This window comes from Trematomus bernacchii, unplaced genomic scaffold (assembly GCF_902827165.1).
Source record: "Trematomus bernacchii unplaced genomic scaffold, fTreBer1.1, whole genome shotgun sequence".
Lineage (NCBI taxonomy): Eukaryota > Metazoa > Chordata > Actinopteri > Perciformes > Nototheniidae > Trematomus > Trematomus bernacchii.
In genome coordinates this window covers 549,625-574,074 of record NW_022987641.1, presented here as the reverse complement: position 1 = coordinate 574,074, position 24,450 = coordinate 549,625, and the positions used below count along the sequence as shown (strand labels likewise).

The 24,450-nt window shown below is 41.3% G+C and overlaps 1 protein-coding gene and 4 non-coding genes across 13 annotated transcripts in view; all 5 read left to right on the top strand.

Annotated features, from left to right (window-relative positions):
• LOC117484967 (ELKS/Rab6-interacting/CAST family member 1-like) overlaps positions 1-24,222 on the top strand; it is a 137,093-nt gene extending 112,871 nt beyond the window's left edge. For 7 of the 9 annotated variants that reach the window (XM_034133499.1, XM_034133498.1, XM_034133497.1 and 4 more), the window contains 3 exons: positions 2,426-2,533; positions 8,109-8,294; positions 22,227-24,222. In XM_034133499.1, the coding sequence (XP_033989390.1) occupies positions 2,426-2,533; positions 8,109-8,294; positions 22,227-22,364 (432 nt within the window). In that variant the 3' untranslated portion in view covers positions 22,365-24,222. Of the gene's footprint in view, positions 1-2,425; positions 2,534-3,294; positions 3,373-8,108; positions 8,295-22,226 lie in introns of all 9 variants that reach the window. The other 2 variants (XR_004556182.1, XR_004556183.1) reach the window with 2 other exon arrangements.
• trnak-cuu lies at positions 126-198 on the top strand. Its single transcript has one exon. It is a non-coding gene; the product is annotated as a tRNA-Lys (tRNA).
• On the top strand, positions 663-774 carry trnal-caa. The gene is made up of 2 exons: positions 663-700; positions 729-774. It is a non-coding gene; the product is annotated as a tRNA-Leu (tRNA).
• On the top strand, positions 1,095-1,205 carry trnal-caa. The gene is made up of 2 exons: positions 1,095-1,132; positions 1,160-1,205. It is a non-coding gene; the product is annotated as a tRNA-Leu (tRNA).
• On the top strand, positions 4,466-4,538 carry trnak-cuu. Its single transcript has one exon. It is a non-coding gene; the product is annotated as a tRNA-Lys (tRNA).
• Positions 24,223-24,450: the final 228 nt, after the last annotated feature.

The following is a 24,450-nucleotide window of genomic DNA, read 5'->3' as shown; positions in this document are numbered from 1 at the left end:
GCCCAGAGAAGGGTATTTTGGATTGCCCTTCAATCAAACTCTGTCGCCCTTTTTTTTGCAATCGGAATGCAATCGGCCCTTCCATCGGAAATTCAAAATGTTGGCCTATGTTAGCATTGTTGCTAGCCCGGCTAGCTCAGTCGGTAGAGCATGAGACTCTTAATCTCAGGGTCGTGGGTTTGAGCCCCACGTTGGGCTGTAGTGTTTTAGGGTGTCTTAATCCTAGATCATTCAGACCAGCTGTTTCAAAACCTTGAACCTTTCACCTCCAGGTTTGGTTCATGGAGTAAATGTGAACATCCCAAAACTAGCGCAAAACGAGAAAGCCTAGAGAAGGGTTTTTCGGATTGCCCTTCAATCAAACTCTGTACCCCTTTGTTTGCAAGCGGAATGCAATCCGCCCTTCCATCTGAAATTTTAAACTTTGATAAATAGCTCAGTGGGTGTTGTATTTCAAAGTTCCCATAGGCCAACCAGTAAACCTTTTATTTCTGTACAGCAATAAAAGTCAGAAAACCCTTATAATGAAAAACCCTTACAATGAAAATCTATGACGACTAGCTCAATGGGTGTTGATTATCTAAGTCACCAATGAGTCTGTACACTTTTAGTTTAGTTTTTAAAAAGACATGGTAAACTTTAGGCAGAGTTATTGGTTTTATGTCAGGATGGCCGAGTGGTCTAAGGCGCCAGACTCAAGGTTGACTCCTTCCTGAGTAAAAAGGGACTTCTGGTCTCCACATGGAGGCGTGGGTTCAAATCCCACTTCTGACAGTGATTTTTACCTGCAGGTTACATCTCTGCGGTAAACACTGTAGGTAGTAATTATTTTTGTTTCTTTGTAAAACAAGATATACTTGAACATGTACTAGTAGCACACAGACTGAACAAAATCATGAGAACTTAGGAAACAGAATTGCTGTAAGGTGTGCTATATGTATTTGGCTGAATAAGCTCTGTTCTCAACCAACATGTTTTTGCAGGTGTGATAGACCTTGTTCTTGTTTTGGGCAGCATCCTCTTCTCCTGCAATGCCTTAAATGTCTGTTTACAAGTCATTTGTAAAGTTGAGACTGAATAATGCAGATTTTTGTGTCAGGATGGCCGAGCGGTCTAAGGCGCCAGACTCAAGGACTGGCTCCTTCCTGAGCAAAGGGACTTCTGGTCTCCACATGGAGGCGTGGGTTCAAATCCCACTCCTGACAGAGTGTTTTACCTGGGCTTTAGCCCCACGTTGGGCGGTAGCATTTTAGGGTGTATTAATCCAAGGTTATATCCTTGAGAACATTGTGGAGAGGCAAAGATAGATAGAGACAAATAAAGGTCACTCCACAGCTGTGTGTGTGTGTGTGTGTGTGTGTGTGTGTGTGTGTGTGTGGTGTGTGTGTGTGTGTGTGTGTGTGTGTGTGTGTCTGTGTGTGTGTGTGTGTGTGTGTGTGTGTGTGTGTGTGTGTGTGTGTGTGTGTGTGTGTGTGTGTGTGTGTTTGTGTGTGTTTGTGTGTGTACACATGCAGCAGTGACTCTAGATTCTGTACTATTTCCAAGATTAACTGTTTACTTTTCATGTTTGTTTTAAATGGATGTCTGTGTTTATTTTAAAGTTGTCTTTAGAAAAAAGAGGAAATTAAGTGACCTAAGTACATAGAAACATACACACACACACAAACTTGTATTGTATGGTCCTCACAGACACACACAGCACCCCTTATTAACTCTTTCTCTTGCCCACACACACACTCTTAAAAATCCGGTCTTTGAGGCAAATACAAATGAAAGTTGTCATTCACATTTGTATTTCAGTCTTATTCACACACACACACACACACACACACACACACACACACACACACACACACACACACACACACACACACACACACACAACCTCAGTCTGGCCTGCTTAAACCCCTGGGGCTTGCAGGGCTCAGTTAAAAGCTAAAGGGATTTAGATTGTACAAGACTGACAGATTAAGACGCCCTCTTTCTTTCTCTTTTACTCCATAGCTATTTCCAGACATACTGTAAAGCTTAAAGTATAGCTGTAACATGTGAAACATAACAAGGATACCAACTTGACAGATTGTTGTTGGGATCAAAACAAAGGCAGAGTCTGAAGATGGCTGTAGTCTGACTAAGGTTGCCCAAAACAGAGGCAAGATTTGACGTCGCAATTGGTGTGATTCCACCATAAGATGGTCTCTAGTTCACTTTAAATATAAGCTGAACCAACCATCCCATTTTAAACTCAATCCCCATCACTTTTTGACAACATCTCTTTCTCTTTGTGTTAGAAAAGTCAAATTTGACCAACATTCTCCTCTCTGCAAATTAACTCCGAGATGGCTACCCTCTTATCACACTCACACACTGCTTTTTGTTTTCTCTAGAGATCTAATTGTTTGAAACTTTCTCTCTCTCTCTGTAGACTCAAAACCGGATGAAGCTTATGTCTGACAATTATGAAGATGAGCACCTGAAAGTCTCCTCTCCAAGCTCAGAGCAGCCCAACAATCACAAGCCCTCCCCAGATCAGGTAAGATTTCTCCAAAGGATATTGAGCTCTAAATATTGTTTCCTGCCACACCATAGGCATAATTTATACTGGGGATGCTGGGTATTTGTCCCGAACCACTTTTGTAAATGGACAATTTTGTCCCCACTACTCCCCACTACTATTAAGATAATTTGTTAAAATGTTTCTGAAATTAGCGTGCACAATGAATTGTACACTTTATTTTCACCAGAGAACATGTACAATCTTGAGGACTGTTCACACTTTTTGGGTGTATTTCTGTTTACCAAGTGGTGCAATTTGGAACTGCGACACATTTGATATAAGTGATAATTGAATAGAGAATTGTAAAGCAATTGTTTCACACGCTTTGCCACAGCGTAGCAAAGTTACAGCACTAGTTGTCAAAAAAAGTATTGTAAGAATATGTATGTATTGTTTAAGGGGGGGAGGGCGCTTAATGCAGTATTTTTAAATCTGAAAAAGTGTCCCCACCACTTATTTTTAACAAAGTGACGCCCTTGCCCAACACACCACCTTATATCATCACTCTTATAAAACTTGAAAGCATGCTCTCAAGTAATATTTCTAAATATTCCTATTAATGATAACTCTTCTTAACTTCAAAAGACAGACTATCATATGTGTGAACTTTTAACCTTTACATTAACTTCTTCTTCACTTATCCACACTAACTTTGTTATTCTACAGTTTCCTGCTTCACCAAACTAACTTACTGCTCTCTCCAAACTCACGCTGCGTTGGGCCAAACTAACCAATAGGACGATGAGGAAGGCATTTGGGCCTAGCGAATCATATGCCTTCTTTCTCTCTCTCGGTCTGCCAATTTGTACAGAAGGGTGAGCGTCTTCTTTGTCTGGATCCGATCACGTGTGCTCATCATTCGTCTTCCGTCTTTCCTTTTGTTTCATCTTTGAGTCTGTGATCAGGTTTTGGTGTTGTGATTATTGTCATTTCACCCCTTTTGTCATGTAATTATCCATTCATCATGTTGATTTTTTATTTCATCAATTTCTTTCATTTAATCCACTATTGACACTTTTTGTTTCATTGAGATGTTCCTCTTCTCTTAGCCATTTGGGTTAAATATAGAAATGTCTAATTTTCTCATGTGTTTGATGATTTCTCTGTGTTGTTTCTTTTACAAGATCTCCCTTTCTGTAACATTCTACATGTACCTCTTTGTTACTTATTCTCCTGTTCTATTGCCGTATGTATTACTGTATGTGTTAGTCTTGTTTTTATGGCTAGTCATCTCTCAGCTGAACCTAATCTTTGTGTGGGATCTAGTAAAAGATTTAAGGAAGCTGTTGCTTTTGCCAAAATATACAGTAAAACGTTTTTTTAGGAATGATGAAAGGAAAATGTCTCCGTTGACCCTACCCCTGTACTGTTATTTAATTACTCAATTGGGGTTAGTAGTATTTTTGGGGCCCAAAGGTCATTAATCGCACATGCATGAGAGCCTTCACATCAACCAAGAACAAAAACACAACCTAACACCTCTAATGTACCCAAGTCTTTCTTAAGCCATTTTACTTTTCTAATCCAAATCATGGATCATAGTTTTTCATATTTATCTTAGTGGGTTTGAGCCCCTAGTTTGCCAAAAGTGTTTTGGCCTGCAAGATCTGTCCACTCATCAAATTATTATTTTTCTGGACTGGATGAACACAATCAAGCTCAATATACTATGTCCACTGTCACATGAACCAACAACTTATGTGGTTGTTACTGCATCCCAGCATCAACCAATACAGTTTGATACACATCAGCAGATCCACTATTTTGTTAGTAGAGGGCATACATAGTCTTGTAGTTGTGTGGGGTTTGAGGGAAGTGGACCCCAAATGTCCACACACCACCCCCTAAGTACCCAGCCCTTAGGGTTAAGTCAGCAATGAAATCTGATCCATTTTCCTAGCATATGTAGCCCGGCTAGCTCAGTCGGTAGAGCATGAGACTCTTAATCTCAGGGTCGTGGGTTCGAGCCCCACGTTGGGCGCAGATATTTTGAATTGTAGACTTGGAGGACAGCAGCGACTTAAGAATGACCGGGAAGCATTATATATAGACTTGCGGGAAAGGTGTCCACTCATCAAAAAATGTTCACTTGCATGTCTTGAAATAGATACACACACACACACACACACAGTGTATGCTCTCTATGCAGTGTCTTCTCTCTATATGAACCAAGGACTGTGTTTATTGTAGTGTACGCAACAAAACTGTCCGCAACTAAATAAATCTTTAAGTTGCCTGAAACGCCCTCCATTGGACTCCTTTGTTTACTTCAGGAACATAGTACTTGGTCCCCTTCTGTTCATCATCTACATCCTCCCAATTGGACAAATCCTCCGTCAACACCAACTCCAGTTCCACTGTTATGCTGATGACACACAGCTCTACCTCTCAACAAAATCAATTTCTCCAACCACACACTCCCAGCTCAGCACCTGCCTCACTGACATTACAATTTGGATGCAAAACAATTTTCTAAAACTTAACTGTGACAAATCGGAACTTATAATCATTGGCCCAAACTCACTTTCCCGCTCAACCCAAGATTTTTCTCTTACCATCGATGGCTCCATTGTCAACCCCTCCACTCACATCCGTAACCTTGGCATCATCCTCGACCCCACCCTCACTTTCCTCCCTCACGTCAACCAGGTCACAAAAAACGCTTTCTTCCATTTATAGAACATCGCCCGCATCAGACCCTCCCTCTCATCGCTCGCTGCTGAAACTCTGACCCATGCCTTCATAACATCCCGACTGGATTACTGCAACAGCATACTTTTTGGATCACCTGCATTTATACAAAAAAAACTTCAATATGTCCAAAACTCAGCTGCCCGCTTGCTCACCTCCACCCGACGCTCCGACCACATCACCCCTATCCTCCATGACCTCCACTGGCTCCCCATAAAACACTGCATTGACTTTAAAATATTACTTTTCACTTTCAAAGCCCTCAACAACCTTGCCCCCCCCCCTACCTCTGTGACCTCATCCAACGACACACCCCCACCCGTCGCCTCAGGTCTGCTGAAGCTAACCTACTGCAGCCCATCAGGACAAAGCTCCGGACCTGGGGTGACAGGGCCTTCGCTGCAGCCTCCCCCACACTCTGGAACTCCCTCCCCAGCCACGTCAGATCCTCCAACACTCTCACATCATTCAAACAATCCCTCAAAACTCACCTTTTCACTCTTGCCTTCAACTCATAATCAACTAACCCCTTGCCCTTATTCTACCTAGCTTAGCACTTTTTACTTTTGTTATTATTTTGTTTTACTTGCTTGTAAGCGCTTTTTTTATTATTATAGTGACATCACTATGAAACACTCTTCTATTGGCTAGCGCTCCATTTCTAAGCGGTTGACCAATCAGTACAGAGCCGGCCAGCTAACCAATCAGAGCAGACTGGGCTCTGGTTTCAGACAGAGAGTGAAAAGAGATGCTGCAGCACAGGCACTATGAGAACAATAAAGAGCTTTTTGAACACTAAAGCATGGAGACATGTCACAGTAGAGGCACTACACACAAAATACTAATATGAACCTGAAAATGAACAGATTATGTCCTCTTTAAGTTTGGTCTCACTTTATTCGAAGAGTAGTATTAGGTCTGATCTACTGACAGGCCAGTGTAGGCAACACCACATATGAGTAGCACATGCTGCTTTTAGCACAGCTCAGTTCCTGCAGTGGGATTTCCCTTTGGGGTGCTTAAAGCCCACAGGTTCACCAGCGGATCTAAGTTTGACCCTGGTTATTAATTAGCGGTAGCACCTCCCTGCTGAGACAGGCAGACCAGCCTCTCTTTTTCTTCCTGGCTTCATGGGTAGTTTTACACACACATACAGCGCAGACACACTTTTCCTTGGTGTGTAAGGCGGGTAATTTGCCATAGCGCATTACAACAGAACAGTGAGTGATTGTGTCTTTTTCAATGAGGGAATTCTGTGCTACAGTTAAAGAATGAAATGCTTCACGAATAACTGAAACACAGGAGAGCACTCCTAAAACACACTAAGCATTGTTCATGGTATTTGACATGGTTAATGGTCTGCAGTGGTATTAGATGCTTCAGTGAAAAAAGACAGGGAAGAGGTGTGAATGTTTCTCAATGAGGAATTCAGTGTTTTGGAATGACACGTTTTTCAATATTTTAGAAAGATGATTAATGACCCGAAGCTCTGACTTGTTGTATCAATTTGAAAATGAATTGCCTAGCTTAGAGGTGCCTCCGTGGTGTAAATGAGGCTTTATAGGTGTGTGTGTGTGTGTGTGTGTGTGTGTGTGTGTGTGTCTGTGTGTGTGTGTGTGTGTGTGTGTGTGTGTGTGTGTGTGTGTGTGTGTGTGTGTGTGTGTGTGTGTGTGTGTGTGTGTGTGTGTGTGTGTGTGTGTGTGTGTGTGTGTGTGTGTGTGTGTGTGTGTGTGTGTGTGTTCTCCTTTGGAGAAATGTGTCCTCCTTTGGAGAAATGTGTCTGTTTCTCATTTGTCGTGTTTTTGATCCACAGAGCTTTGCTGCGGGTCTGGAAAGTGTGGCGTATTTTTTTTAAAGCTTTTTTACAGCATAGTCAGGATTAGAAAGTGTTAGAGAACAGCTGTTGCACATGTGTTGAGAGTGTTTTTAAAGCATTAAAGCCAGATTCCTTTTCTAGAGGGGTTCACATATTGGCATATAACATGACTGAGCGATTGCGTCCTTGTTGCATGCAACCGTCAGCATACATCATAACAGACAGCAGAGTGTTATGGAATGCAGAGGGTGTAGCAACCCTGCAGCCTTAGTTTAACTCCATCATTTTCCCTCTGCCTCCTTTGCTTCTCCCTCTGTCCTCTGGAGGAAAATGTTCTGTAATGCATTTCGTAATGGACTGGAACCTACTGGCAGGTCCTCACCGGAAGAAACCTGTACTTGAGCCATTTACTTCCTTAAAAACTACCGTTTATGACTGTATGTGTAGAGGCGGTGTGTTGTGTGTGCAGTAAATAAGGACTCAGAAGTGACAGTTACTTTGAATTACCGTCAGCTTTCATTGTTGTAGCGAAGAGTGAGCAATATGATTTTATTTCTCCAACAATAACTACCCACATCTATTTCCATCATGCATCTGCAAGGATGTTCAAACATATGAAGTTACTGAGTGATACATTGGTTTATATGTTGAGATATATATATCTTCTTTTCTTTTTGCTTTGTTATATCGGTAACTCATCAACCAGCTTTGTGTTTTTTCACAGATTTAGAAAAACATGATAAAGTTGTGTGTCTGGGATAGGTGCTTTAGTAGGAACTATAGTGACTGTTTAACAGGTTGTACTGAACGATGGATTTCAGCCAATCATAAATAAAGAGAAGCAGGTGTTTTGCATTAGGCTTGATTAGTGGAATGTCTATATATGAAACTGAGTGTTGTTTGACTCTCTCTGCAGTGAAGACCTGTTATCATAAGGCCATAGTGTGCACAGATTTACAAATCATAGGCAGTATTGACCCTTCATCATTATATTTTGTGCGCTGTAAAATGAATCCATCTGATGTTTGTCCCTTCCTCCTTCAGATTCTCTCTCCTCTCCTGGATCTCAATCAGAATCGCAGCAAGCTGAAGCTGTACATCAGTCACCTGACCTCGCTGTGTCAGGAGCGAGACCCAATCATATTGCAGGACTTCGCCCCGCCCCCCGCCTATCACCGCTCTGACTCCGCCTCCTGGCATACGCAGCTGCAAAGCATGACGCGGGAGCAGGTGAGATTGTGTGTGTGTACTGAAAGACAAGGAGGAGAACAATACAAATACACATGTATCTGCGTGCGTGTGTTTGTGTGTGTGAGAGAAAGGGTGAATATGGAATACATTTTTGTCACTCCCATTTTATCCTTCCCTATCAGCTTCTGATTGTGTGTCTGTGTGCTTTCCCTGTTAGATGTGATGCCGGTCTGAGTTTGGGTTATTGTTCTCGCAGTGTGTGTGTCTCTGTAACTGTGCGGATGTGTGTGTAGAAGTAGGGCACACACTTGCAGATTTTTGGCGCTGCCTTTGACATTATTGAAAAGATTTACTCCAGCAGGTCACCTGTCGACAAGCTCCTGGCTGCCGAACAAATACTGTTTCAGACGTTTTATTTTACAAGGAGTAAACTCTGCTCCGAGCTCTTGGCAGCAGCAGGAGGAGGGTTAGTTCATAAGATATTTATTATTTAACTGTCGAAAGAGTTGTCATATGAGACAGGGAGGGGAGTGAAGAAAAGGGAAATGAGGATACAGAAAGGTGAGGCTTAGGGAAAGTTATAGAGAGGTTTGGCTTGCCCGCTCGCCTCAATGTAGTCATAGTTACTAGTTGTATTTTTAGATACTGATTATAAACAGCATATTATTGAGTTTGAAATGTTGTGGCTGTCTATGGTTTCCCCATGTCTCTCTTTCGCTCTTGTCTTTTTCCTCCATATTGAAAACATATCAGACGATACACGGTTGCTACATGTGGTATACATTGAAAAATCATAACTCAAGCCACACACAAACACACACACACACACACACACACGCAAAGCAAAGCAATGTGACAGAGTGTGTGGTGGTTGGGGTACAGAAGGACTAGTTTCCTACAGTCCTCATGAAAGCCCTATTGTGTGTCTTAATGTTGGGAAATGTCTCTGTTTAGTATGAGTGCTTCAGATATGGCACGGCATGGTTTGGTGTCACTTTAAATAATGTACTGAATTTAGTTGTTGTTTAATCACGTGTACATTTAAAGGACAGGAAATATGGTATGGGTGACTTTAATAGACAGATAATTACTGTATGAATTTTTCATCCTCAGGCTGAACGCAGACAGTAATTTGTGGTCCAGAGCCAGGTCCCATATTTCTAAAGAAAAACGTGCTCTGTATTAAAACTAATCATGTGGGCTGCTGTGAAAGCTTATCTAACAAGATTGAATGCTTTTAGACAACCAACCGACTACCCTCAGCTATTTCATTCCTACCTCATACTGTATTTATCAAAATATTTTAGATTTAGACAAAAGTGTCCTTGTGACCACATCCATGCCAACTTTGAGGTAAACTAAGGAAACTGTTATTTTAAAAGCGCATTCTAACCAATTTACCACACATGAACAGGTCTTTGAGAAAAAGAAAACTGTTGCAACATCTTCCCTAAAGACATCACAGCTTGATTGAGTCCTTTCTTTAATGAAATGTTTGCTTTAAAGTGACTCATACTCATACGCAATATATTGCAATCTATGGTTAAGGGCTGTTGGAGTTCTACTTGTTGAGATTATGGAATTTGAACTGAATAATATATATCAATCAATATATTTATTATATATCATTATATACAAATACAAATGTGCTTGAAAGGGAGTGAGAAGTAGAGAGAAGACATTACACATTAGAATGTAAATGTTACTACTTTATTTGTTACTGCCCTTTTGATTAACTTCAATGTCTTTTAAAGGTATCTCACTTACTGCATGTCTGTCATTGTGAGAGCCAGTTATTTCAGTCATTTAAAGTGCAAGTAGTTCTTTTTTTCTCTCTGTTTTCGGGAGATATTACCCTTGAAGAGGCCCTATTATGCTTTTTGAAAGTTTCTTTCACCCTCCCCCCTCCTTTGTTTACTTCTGGAACATAGTGACATCACTATGTTACACTCCAGTGTTAATTTTGGCAGCTATTTTTGATGTAGCCTTAGTCTTAGTCTTTAGACGAAAATGGTTATTAGTTTTAGTCACATTTTAGTCCTTTTTATCCTTCATAGTTTTAGTCGACGAAAACTCAAAACGTTTCAGTCCAGTTTTAGTCGATGAAAAATCATTACATTTTAGTCAACTTTTAGTCAAAATGTTTTCTCTCTTTAACCTAATTCAGTTAGGCAAATACAGGTATCTGACATTGGAATCAATGTGACAGCATCAAGTGTTGAAATTTGTAAATCAACATTTCACTCTCTTAACACTTTACTTGTGTAATATCTAGGGATGGGTATCGTTAAGGTTTTTAACGGTACTACTACTCTTATCAATGCTGCTTATCGATCCGGTACTTTAACGGTATTCTTATAGGTACTTTTAGTTATTTTTTAAAGGGAAAAACTAAACAAATTGCGCCCCTTAAGCCCCGCCCCCCGAGCTCCCACTCTCGGCTCACTAGAATGAATGGAGACAGAAAATAAATCTAGATTCGACTTTTAGTGCATTTTACAACTTTAAGGACCTAATGATTCTAATAAGGGCTATAAAATAGTTCATACTGGGTAGTTTATTTAGTTAAAAAAAAATTATCCACCGATTTACAGACGTCTCTTTCCCAATGTTAGTCAATGGGAAAAAGTTGTTTTGGGCCGGGTGACGTCACGGACTGATACGGAAGTTGCAGTACCGCCGTTTGGACACAACGAATGTTGGGCACAGAGTCCGGCGCACTTCCTGGGGGCTTGAGTTACACACGCCTCTGCTCTGTAGAGTTGCTCAGGACTGACTGAGGAAGATGCTCTGAGGCTGGCCTTTTATATGTCCACGTTACCATGACACATGGGAAACGCTTGAGCTACTCAAATTCGGCTGTCTTCGCCGACACCATGGTCCCATCTCGATGTCATCGTACTATAATACGATGGCTACACGACGGCATTGCTAGGGCTTCACATAGTCGTGTTGCCTTCCTAAGACAATCGGGCAGCTTCTTATTTCCTTCGTATTGTCTTCGTGAGGCGAAAAATGCCCGATGGCACCGGTGATCACACGAAGTAAAGACGAAGATGACACGATTTGACAGGATGCCCTCACGATGGCCTTACGAAGGGCAAAATGGACACACGAATTCAACACGAAAATGAACCTTCGCAAGGTCTTTCGGCAATTTTTTGGCATGCCAAAGATTTTGCCACCGCTCAAGAAGTTACTGCCGGAGCCTGAGAAACTCCACCGGCGGTCGTACGATGGCTTAAGATGCCCTCACGAATGGCCCGATGTTGTTACGATCAGAGACGAATTTGAACATTTCCTTTATCGTGTGTCCATCTGGTGTCAATTTCGGGACAGTGTGACGCGGGCTTATACACTGATATGAACCTGAATATGAACATTATATGTCTCTTTGAACAACATCGCAGTTTGAATGGTTTTGCCTCTCTGTCCAAACCCAGCGTACCCGGGCAGTGCCACACGGCGCCATGTGTCTGCTTCAGACCCCAAACCTGCCTACACACAATCGCAGACAGACACTGCCTGTCTTTCATTCAGGGCCCGCGTTTCTCCTTTTCCTTCATCATGTGTCACCATCACCCTGGCTGACCCTCTTAATGCACACACACACACACACACACACACACACACACACACACACACACACACACACACACACACACACACACACACACACACACACACACACACACACACACACACACACACACTCCCTCCAGGCTGCCATGTTCCACCATGCCAGCCTCTCTCCTCTGTCTTGTGGTGAGTGTGTGTGTTTCACAAGCCTCACCCTGGCTCTTTTAAAATGCCTGGCACTCTGTAAAGCCATTAGGATCATACTAAAAGAGCATGTAAAACACACATGGACAGACACACACACACACACACATGGAAACCTACACATCTCATGCCCACATGTGCCTGATCCTCAGCAGTGAATTCAGGCTGCATAGTGAATTGTCTGTGATTTCTAAGGATTTCTGATGAACTGCTCAGCTGCTGTGGGTTTAACATCACTGTCAAACTTTTTTCGTTTTTAACAAACAAAATGAAAAATAGACCAAAATGTATCCACATTCTATATTGTTAAGGATGAAATGTAAGTGGTTTCATCAACTGACATACTTTTAACACAGCCAAAGTAAGAAATAAGTAGGTGTAAATTATTTTACATGTTTCGTGATATAATATGCAGACAATGAAATTAACTACCCAAGCAGGAACAGTCAGTTGTCGTGGCAAAAATATAAGATATAATCGCAGCACAATAATCACAGCACAGCATCCATCGGTCAGCAGATTTTTAACAAAATGCATGTTTGAATCTGTCATGTGATCTAAATCAAGAGCATTTTATTGAACAATGCAATATCTTGTTATGATCCTCCTCAATTCGTGCAGATTGTTGTTGATTTAAAGTTATGATCTGGGTTTGGATTGGCATGTTATGGTCCGGTTTTTTCATTTCTTCACCCCTCCTATGTCACTGAAATATTTTGGTGGTTTTTTTTAAACAGAGCTGATTGATGACTTATTAGTGAAGATAAAGTGTGTCTCTTTTAACCGCAGTAAGGCGGTTCTGCTCTGCCAAAGCATTAGGCTATTCAGATTTAAATGTAATCTACTGACGTTTGCTTAAACTAGACTAATACTAAATGCAGCGGGTCCTTAGATGGCACGCCTTTGATCAGAACTAAAGCACCAAAGAAAAGTATAGAGTGGTATGCTTTCAAATTATGGATTTGCTGACAATATTTTTTGGGCCGCCTGTTCTTTTGTATTTGTTTCCATGTCTCTCTTTAACCTCAGATGAACTACAAAAGTCAAAGAGATTCCAAAAGTGAGGTTTTGGTAAAAGAGCTGTTTTGTGTGCCAAAGTCATAATAATAACCTTTTGGCTCAATGACGCCTCTAATGAGCACTGAAGAGGACTGGCATCATATTCCACACACACACAGACACGCACACGCACACACACACACACACACACACACAGGAAGTCTTCCTCTCTCCCTCTGTTGCCCGTATTAAGGTGATTAAGCTATAACAAAATGGCTGTTAGTGTGTCTATGTGAAAATCCATACCTGAAAAGCCATCAAAACAGCCGTAGACATTGTGCATTAGTATGCATGAACGTATGTGACTGTGAGTCTATAGGGTTCAAGGTTCAAGGTTCTTTATTGTCAAACTGACATACTGTAGCTACAGAGTAATTATGTTGTTGAAAATCTTATGTCACAGGCTTCTCCAACAATGCAACATAATAACAATACAGATAGCAAGAGCAATACAAAAAGAAAAATAGTTATAAATACACAAAGACATCTGCGTGCGTTAGGTATTGTAAAAAGCATATGAAGTGTTATTGGCTGAGTCGGATGTTATATCGCTGCTCTTATGAATCCAGTATTGTCGAGCCATGTCCCTCTATCTGCTCACTTTCTGGGCCAAGTCAAGCCGGAGAAACCTCAGTGAAAACGTGGGACATATATTTACAACTCGTGATGGAAAATGCCAAACAATTACAGAGGAAAATACATATTTTGCCTTTGGCTTGCTCTGCATATATTTTTTAAGTAATACAATAGTTTACAGGGCCTTTTCAGTCAACTCAAGTGAATCAAATGACTTTACTGTATAACAAACCTCTAATGCAGGCGTATAACACCACTACGCTGCTGCAGTGACTTTAAGCTCTGCTCTGTGAACCCTTGCTAATATCAAAACACTATGAAACAGATTCAACGTAATAAATATCTCAGAGCAATTATTGATTATTATTTTAGTTTTAAGAGAAAACCAGTGCAGACTGTGAGGACGTTGTGTGGGACATGCAGAGACACTGAAACAGAGACAGTATTTGGTCAGATTGGGATCATACTGGTTATTTGCACAGGGAAATCTAACTAAATATTTGACATAATGACAAAGTGAAAACTACAAACATGTCTGAAGTGTTAAATAAAGCTTGCCCTGCATATAATACAAAAGAACACAATCAGTGTTGTTTCAGCTCTGCAGCCTGATGCCCTCTGCACAGACTGGCAGACTGCAGGGGATCTGTGTGTGTGTGTGTGTGTGTGTGTGTGTGTGTGTGTGTGTGGTGTGTGTGTGTGTGTGTGTGTGTGTGTGTGGTGACCCCTCACAGCTTCAAGGTCACTGATTGGGTACATTTTGATTGACAGAAGATACAACAACAGGAAGGGGTGGAGCTGGAATTTCAACATACAGCTGATAGTGAGAGGGCGACTACAGTACTACAACTGTACCAGTGTGTGTGTGTGTGTGTGTGTGTGTGTGTGTGTGTGTGTGTGTGTGTGTGTGTGTGTGTGTGTGTGTGTGTGTGTGTGTGTGTGTGTGTGTGTGTGTGTGTGTGTGTGTGTGTGTGTGTGTGTGTGTGTGTGTGTGCGTGTGCGTGTGTCGTTATAGATAGTTAAAATATTATTATACACATTACATTTATTGCGCTTATATATTTTAATAGTCTGTGTGTAGGTACAGACTTGTCACATGTAAGCTGAAAACATAACAGAATATGGTAGTAGGGAGGGGGAGATCATAGTGGAGAGAGTCGGACCGATTCATTTGTACTGTTGCATTGTGGTCCAGGGGTCTCTCTTGGCTTCCATTAGGCAGCTCTGCTTCCTGCTCCAAGGATGATTGTTTTCTAAATGGCTTAGCTCCTCAACGACAATACGTTATACACAGAGACAGTCAGATGCACCCACCCACATGTCCCACCCCTCAGTGCCCCTTACACACACACACACACACACACACACACACACACACACACACACACACACACACACACACACACACACACACACACACACACACACACACACACACACACACACACACACACACAGGTCTTCACTGGTCATTACAGAAGACTGGGGTTTTTATGCAGATGTATTGAATCCAGGTTTAATGGCTTTACCAGTCGAACTCGTTTTACATGCATTTGTCTTTCTTCCTTGATCTCTCCCTCTGTCTCAGGTTATCACCCCCCCCTTCTTGATTTCTCTCCTCTTTCACTCACCTCTGTTCCCTTTCTCTTTCTTATAAATCTTTCTGTCTGTCCCCCTCTCCACCTCCTCGTAACTGTTGTCACTCACTCTTGATCATTTTGCTTCCACTTCCTCTCCGACTCTCTGTCACACTCTCTGTCGCCCCCCCCCCCCTGTTGTCTGTAATGGAAAGACAAGCTGCTGATGGTGACAGGTGAAGGCCATAGCTTTAAGTTAACTCACAGAGGAGAAGCCCGCAGAAACCTGCTCCCCACTCTCACACTTTGCTGCTCTGAATCTGAAGTCTGTAAATCTGTGTTCACTGTGGCAGCCATTGTGGAAGTCCAGCTTTAAATGTTTCTCCCTCCATATAGCTGCAGAGGTTTCCCTTGACTAGTTTGAGTTCCTTGTACTGGAAGGCCGTTCATTTATTGTAGATTTTACAACCAGAAACAGAGAGAAACTCCCTCTGGAGGGAACACGGGGATATTAGCCTTTGCAGACCAGCTTGCACACACACAGGAAGTCTTCCTCTCTCCCTCTGTTGCCCGTATTAAGGTGATTAAGCTATAACAAAATGCTTGCAAAACACTACAGGGAAGGAAAACGCACGATAGAGCCTCTTTAAATGTTTGTCCTCTTGTTTATTGTGTCTACTATTCCATAGTAATGTATTCCAAGATGAGGTTTGATGATCATGTTGGAGACTGTGGCCCCTTTAACACTGAATCAGTTTCTCTACTGACTGGGAGGTTCCCCTCTACACAGAGCATGCTGCAGTCTGTCTGCTGGTTGTTCCTGCAGTCATCAGTGTGTGAGTCCAGCCTCGTGTGGTCCCTCCAAGTCTTTTTCAAACACTGTATAATCCTCTGTTCTCTGTGAAGGTGTTCCACTATAGTTACTACACTTACATTTAACAGCCCACCTCTATCTGGAGCTTACATTTAATCAATATGTGCTAAAGTGAATGTTAGTGAATTAAACTATTAGATTGAACATCCTAGACTTTTATAAAATGCTGACGAACGAGCTACACATCTCCCCATTCTCAATAATTACTTGTTCTGTGTTCCTACAGTCAATTTGGCTGAATGACCTGTTATAATAAAATGGTCGTATTGCCCGTGCACGACACACACTTCCCTTGTGTGTTTCTTCTTAGTGCTAAAGCAGAGCAGTGTTTTTCAGTCCTCCAGGAGCAGTTTTATTCCTCAGACTTTATTCCCACTGCAGCTCGTTAGCGAGCATTTTGCCTGGACTACCACTTTACATGACCGCGACAGAGCACACACACATTCATTCACACACATTCGGTCACAGGGCTCAGGCACTTTTGGACTTGGCGCAGTACAGGCGGCCAACTTATAAAGCAGTCTACATACGCTGTAAGCCTGTATAAGAACCTAATGGTTTAAATAGAGACAGGAAGAGAGACAGGGATTATGAAAGCCAATATAGGCCTATTATACTTTATCCCTTTGCTCTTACCCATAATGCTGTTTCTATAGCAGCGCTCCGGGCTGCTGTCGAGGAGTCTGGAGCCTTTTCAAACCTCCTGATCGTATCTTTAATCATGGTGTGCTGTTACTGAGGAATATTAGGTCAAACTTTGCCCTCCAGACTTTTTCTGTGTTCAGACCCTATGTCTTCCTGCTGGTTTTGTTTAAATAAGAGTCTGTCTTAAAGGTTTTTCTTTGTTCAGAAACATTCAACTTGTTCACCTTAGACTTTAATTGTTGTACCCTCCACATTTTTCACCAGGCACTGCTGCTTGCACTTTGTTCTTTAAGCTTTTACGTGCTTATTTTCCGTCAGTTATTGGAAAACTGTTAGGACTGTGTAAAGGCTAGTGAACACTTTTTATTTTCAGACAAATATTTGATGTGCCAAAATTGTTTAAGAGTGGATGACAGTTGTTGACATATTTTGTTTAATGCACCCTATGGGTAGGATAGGAATGGAGGGGGGAAAAAGTGCTTCTTTGATTCATTGTCCATGACGTAAAGCGTATTTCTTTAAAAATAAATTCTCACATGGTGGCTCCTATTAAAGCCAAAATTATTCCTTGCTCCATGAGCTAACTTTTCAATATATGAAATATTTTTGTCATATTAAAGTAAAAAGGTGAATGTAAACCATTTAATCCAATTGTAACATTTATGATCCAACTCTCTTTTGGCTCTCAAAACGATGTGTTTCATAATTGGCATTCCATACTTTAATACGCCATATTAATCATCAGTATTTTTCTCACAATTACCTGTTTTCTGTCCAAGTAAAACAAAATCAGAATCTGGAGTAAGTACATTATGTGTGCAGCCCTGATCTGTTGAGAAATGGGCCTGACCTCATGATTCACAGAACATCATTTCCCGTAAACCAATCAATACCAAGTGAAGTTAACTGTTTGAAATGCACATCCATAAAGTGAACAGAGACAGTTTTCTGATAAAAAGAGACCTCTGGCCTCAGAACAATCTGTAAATGGAGAAGCTGTAAATAACAGTGTGAGATGCGTGTGTGCACCAGGCAGTTGACTTTCACAAGAGCAGGCTAATGCACCTTAGTTAAATCATGTATTTATACTCTGGTACCCCTGCACTGTACCACCACCTCCACCCGTCTGCCCCCCCCCTCTCTGGTAATCTTTGCGCCTCTATCTCTCTCTACTAACTTATGGTTTCTTTAGAAAACATTAGCATTCCTCTGCAAAGAGGGTCAGAGTGTACACACACACACACATTAACCTCATCCTCATTCTGAAGCTGATAACCTTGTGTGTGCATGTTTGTGTAAAAGTGTAAGGCGTGTGTGTGTGTGTGTGTGTGTGTGTGTGTGTGTGTGTGTGTGTGTGTGTGTGTGTGTGTGTGTGTGTGTGTGTGTGTGTGTGTGTGTGTGTGTGTGTGTGTGTGTGTGTGTGTGTGTGTGTGTGTGTGTGTGTGTGTGTGTCTCCAGGCTCCTGATACGGCAGATAATGATCCATCACGATAATGGAGCTTTAATGGCTGCAGTAAAAATCATCTTCTACAAACCCTCTCTTACTCTGACAAACACACACACACACACACACACACATCTTATCCATTCCCTCTGTCTATCTCTCCGTTTCCCACGATCCTCTCTGTCACTCACTAAATCAGAACTTCAGCTTGCAACATACTCTTTAGCGCCAGGACGTGCACTCACACACACTTGTCATATCATACACCCAAACCACTGTATCACACACACACACACACACATTCGCCACACAAATACTACCAATCAAACACACGCACTTTTACAGAAGTCCTGAATCTGGCAATGCTAATTCCCACATTTCTCTACGACCACCCACACTGTGAATAAATGAGACATGATCCATTGGAACCATCCAAACGTATACCTCATAACTGGGAACTGTATAATGCAACATTGTTTATATTTAATTTCATCAGGCCATAAATGAGCCATGAAGTGAGTGTAGCGAGAGGGGAAGTTTATTGCTCAGCAACGTGGGGACGAAGGATTAAATTATGATTACTTTCTCAGGAAAACCGGGTCTTATTTTTCTTGTTTTGGCTATAATTCATATCAGTTATGAGATCGTTTTTCCCTCCAGGTTAATTGTAGTGATTTACGGATGTAGCGACTCTGTTCGACACAGCTTCGCAATAAAGTCCATTAGTGTAAGCAGTCGGCCAAGTGTTTAACATGTCCTCACTTTAACTACATTATCTGAAAGAAAACAACCTTTCCAGAGCTTTTTGCAGGACTGCTCTGTGGTCCAGCCCCTGACAGCACCAAGCACCGAAGGCAGTGCAGCAGACGCTGAAGCAAATGTTCATAGTGACCAAACGTTGGAACTACAACTTCTGTGTGAGTCCATGACGTCATTGGGCCCAAAAATACTATTTCCCATTGACTTACATTGAGAAAGAGACATCTGTAAATCAGCATACAATCTCTTATGGCTAAATCAACCACCCTGTACGAACACTTTTGTAACCCTTCATTAAATCATTAGGGTCTAAAAGTTGTAAAATGCGCTAAAATCCACCGTTTTTTTCTCTCAATTCTTCTGACTGAGCCGAGAGCAGGAGATTGGAGGCGGGGCTTAAGGTAAACTAAAGTGTGCATGCTCTATGGGCATAAGTTACTGGATGATGCGGGCACCTTTTGTACCTCCAATCGCTTCATTGTTTGCTTCCTGCGCCACTGAGCAACTTTTCATAGGAATAAACGGCCCTCCAACGCTGTATCCAGTTCTCTTTATAGATCCATGGGCAGCACCATGACTGTGACCAGAAATGTAGAAATAGATATTTTGACATTTAATTTCGCAAAAAAATAAGTGGTTTGAATGACCACTTTGGCACATGGTGAATGTGTTAGATTGCAAGATCAACTAGATGGCATAGCTCTGTTAATGCTGATTCCACAAGTGAAAAATCATATGTATATCCAACCCGTCATTTCAATCTGCTCCAAAATGTAATGGGTTCCTTCTTGGCACACGCTCCACCAGGTTTAATGAATGAGTACCCAACAAACCAATCGGAAATCATCACCTGTTTTGCAACAATAGTTATGGGATAGGAAAAACAAACACTTTAAGAAGTGCATTGGCAGGGCAGTCTCTCATGTCCTGCACCTTCAGTGCACACGATGCTGTCTGAGATATCTTTGACACGTTTTTCAGCGCCTTTCTGGAGCGTCCTCCGGCTGCAGGTCAAGGCTGTGTGAGTCAGAGAGCAGGAGACAGCAGACAGATACCGATCCGTTTATCTCTTCTCAATCGTCTTAACACCTTATCTTTACTGCCCTGTTTTTCTGGGGGATTGCAGCTAAGATGCAGTCATTAAGTTAAATGACCTGCATAAACACATAAAGGGACATGTGGGAAATAAGCCAGTATGTGTGATTGCTGCACAACAAAATAGGAGAATGGCCAGAGGATGTTTAGGCATTAATGATAGGGAAATCAAATATTGCAAACACACTTGAACAGGGGAGGGCGGAGTGCCAGAGCTCTCCTCACAGAGCTTCATACTAATTCTTCTCAGATCTTGTGGTGCCAGAACTTGATATGACGGTTAATCAGGTTTTATGTCAGCGTACAGTGAGCAACACCGCTGTAAGGGTAGTCCAGAATCCAAGGGGATTTCAAACAATTACATAAATATGAATTCAAATATTAATTCTACAGTAAATAAAACTGTTTTTATTGTATGAAAAATATAATTGAATGTAATATTGTGTATGCATTGACTACTCTTTGTAAACTAGACTGCAACATTACATTTAAATAAATAAATCAAGGCTTTATTGAGAACAGTCAGTCCCATATTGAGTATTAAAGGGATTTCCCTCAGTGTCATATTGAATTTCCATTAAGTTTGGGTATTTTATTGTATGTAATAAATGTAATATGGGCCAAGCTTTATAGCATATTTAATTAGACCCTGCCTGCCTTGGAAACATCGACTTTCTGTTACAAATCTCACACAAACAATTCAAACAGTATTGCCAAAGTAAAATACGAAAAGTAAATTGACACGTAACAAATACAGTAATATATGGATAAAAGGCTTTATTTGAGATATCATTTGGATTGATGATTAACAGTATTATTTCTAACAGCAGTTCCACACATGGATGAAGCTACTGTAATGTAAAGTGCCAGAGAGATTTGCTGGAGATGAGAGCAGAGGGAAGAGGTTAAGACTTAACGAGGAAACATTTAGCCAATATCTGACCCAGGCCTCACACACACACACACAGACACACACACACCATACATGTGGGTTTGTGTTACATGACTGTTTGAGTGGTGCTCCTATTGATACAGATGTATTGGTCATTAAGTCAGTTAGGTTTGACGTCTCAGCTCGGCGGCAGCCAAAGAAAATCAAATCAGCGCTGTCTCACAGAAATGTTCCACTCTGTATGGGCAGAGAGAACCGCACTGTGGTGTTTTCAGATTATAGTCTGATATGTGTGTGTGTGTCTGTGTGTGTGTGTCTCCCTAATCGTCCATGGGGCTACGAGGGGAGTGTGTCCTTCTGCCTGTGTTTGAGTGCTTGACTGATATTGGATTTAAAAGTGTTTCATCTTTTCTTTATGTCCATCTTTCTCATCTTAAAGGAACAACATGAAAACATGGAATTTAAAGGACTAGTTCTACATTTTAAGGAAATGATTAGGCTTGTTTGTGTTCTTCCCTGTAATTAGATGAGAAGATAGATATCACATCATTAAATATGAAGCTGCTGCCAGTTAGCTTAGCATAGCATAAAACTGGAAACAAGGGTAAACAGCTCTTCTAGCTCCGTCTAATGCTAATTAAATCCGCCTATCAGCACCTTGAAAAGCTCGCTAGTTCACTGATCAATTGCATTTGTTTAATTTGTCAAAAACCCAATTATAAAACAATGAATTGCACTTTTCTAAGGAGAGATATGTGGAAAGTAGTGTGTTACGTAACCCCACATGACATCTTGATTTTAGATGGATAGGTACTTTATTGATCCCAAATTGGGAAATGATTTTGTTGCAGCAGCAAAGTGTACAGACATTAACATCTTCAAATCTTTCAAGGTGGAAAACTCAATTTAAACTCTGTTAAAGCCTGTGAATTTGTGAGCTTAAACACGATACACAGATTCTGTTACCTGTGGCCGGATTAAGGCTAGTTGTTTCTCTCTATTTCCAGTCCTCAGGCTAAGCTAAGATAAGCTAACCAGCTAGCTTACTCTGAGCAAGAAAGCAGAAGGGTGTATTTCTCCAAAATGACCAGCTATTCTTTTGAATTCCTTGTCATTATGTTGGCAATATTGGTAACACATGGTTTACAACATGTCTAAATCTCCCCCCTGTGTGTATGTGTGTGTGTGTGTGTGTGTGTGTGTGTGTGTGTGTGTGTGTGTGTGTGTGTGTGTGTGTGTGTGTGTGTGTGTGTTTCTTCTCTCTCAGATGGAGGCGGAGTTAGAGCAGTGTGAGATCGAGGGGGCGGAGCTTCAGGACTACGCCAATCAGGTCCTGCAGCAGATCGCCGAACGATGCCCCGACATTCTGGAACAAGTGGTGAACGCTCTGGAGGACAGCTGCTGACACATGAACACACACACACACACACACACACACACACACACACACACACTTATCCACACACAGAAAAGCTTGTCCATTAGTTAGCGTGAAAATCAAGGAAACACACACATAAAAAAACATCAGGGGTCTCCAGCTAGCCCCCGTCATCTCCTGGTACACACATAAAAAGGACGAAGACTTTTTCTTCCCCCACACTTCAATTTTCAGAGGCACAGAAAGGAGATTCACCAAAAAAAAAATCCTTTCTGAAAAGTATTCTTCCACTGTGTCTTCAGCCGCTCTCATTTCAAACAAACAGTGCCGGCTGGGGGAATGATGTTCATTAAACACAGAGCTGTGTTGGCATGCTAGTTAATAAGAATTGATGATTGAGACATTTAACACATTCATTTCCTAACATCTCGGAAACAGAAGGAGCCTCACTGCACCCCCCATGTGTGACACTTCACAGCGGCCATCTTGTGTCTTTCCAGGCAATCAGCAGACTTGTAATCGTGACTTGATGTATTTTATGGGGGGGGGGGGAGGATTAAAAAGGGTGAGAGTGAGTGAAGCTTGCCAGTTTGTGTCTGATGCCAGACTTACACGCTGTTACCACATTGTGATTTGATTGGTTACAGATACAAAAGAGTTTATTTCAACCGCCTTTGATTCTTTACATCATTTGCTGCTATCTTTTTAACATTAAGCTTCTATTTCTACCATGTCTCTTTTTTTTCTGATGAAATGTCTAAACTTCTTTCTGCAGTAGTCTCTAGGTAGTTGTGTATATTGTAAAGAGAGCATTTGAATTAACAGGAGCTTTCATCATGGGGACGTGACACTTTCATTTTTTCCCACCATTGTTGATGAAAGGCACAAACTAGAATAAATCTCGCAATACTCCCTTTATTAAAACACACCAGTAGATGTTTTGAGTTTCTTTTGAACCTAAGAAAGCTATGCTGGAAGTCGGTTGTGTTCAGAAAATCCCTCACTTACCGTGTAGTGACAATCCCTTTAGAGTTAACATGAGGAGACTTCATTGCCCTTATCGAAGCATCTTATTTTTTCTTGGGAGGTAGAGAATATAAAATAATTGCTATATATTTTTTTGCTTTTGGTAATATATATACAAATCTTGTTTAATTGAAAAAGTTGTCATGTATTGGTTGGTATGTTACATAATGTGTCAAACGTTGTTTTCTGTGTTTGCAAGTCACCACAGAAGTGTTCCAGAGCAGGAGACTGTTATTAGGGACGTGTTGCACCTACATGAGGCTCTGTGTCCACCGGGAACATTGTTTTTCTTGTTGTTGTTTACAGCCCAAATGACACTCTGACGCATGTTTCCCACACGCTGACAGCCTTCACAGGATGTAAACACTAACATCACCGAGCACTAGAGGTTCCACTCGTTTCATACTATACTGTAGTCGTGCTGAAGGCCACATGCAACGGTTTAGCGCTGCTCCATAAAAGAAATACCTGGTGGAGACAAAGCCTAAAGATGGGGATTTAAAATGCATTTTTTATTCTGAGTTTACACCTTTGTGAGGCCCTCTGAAGAAGTGTGTAAGCACTTAAGCTGTGTGTTTAAAAAGGCTGAGAGTCACATGGGTGTAAATGAGGAGTTTCATTCAAAAATATCCTTAATATGGAAGTCTCAGTGTTTGTCGCAGGTTCATTAAATGTCACCAGTTTGAATTTGCTAAAATCTTCAATAACTTATTTTGGAATGAAACTCCATCAGATATGAGCTTCTGTTGTAAATCCAGTATTTTGTTTTATACTGAATATGTAATGAAACGGCGATGACTGGGACTCTGTTGTCGATTGAGAATTGAGAGAATGGAATAAAAAATGGATTTATCTTTTATTGTGAAAGGGTTCTGTCTGTTATTTCTATATCTCAGTCAAATGTGAGAGCTGCTTCCTTTTGACCTGGGACCCCTCCTCAGTGAGGACGTGAATTATACATTTTCACCTGATTTTTCTCTCACATATTGTTTCTTTTGAAGGATCTTTATACACTTTTAAGAGGTGAACGTTTTCAGCTTTTCATGAGACAAAAGGATAAGAAGATACCAGAAAAAGTCCCTCAACT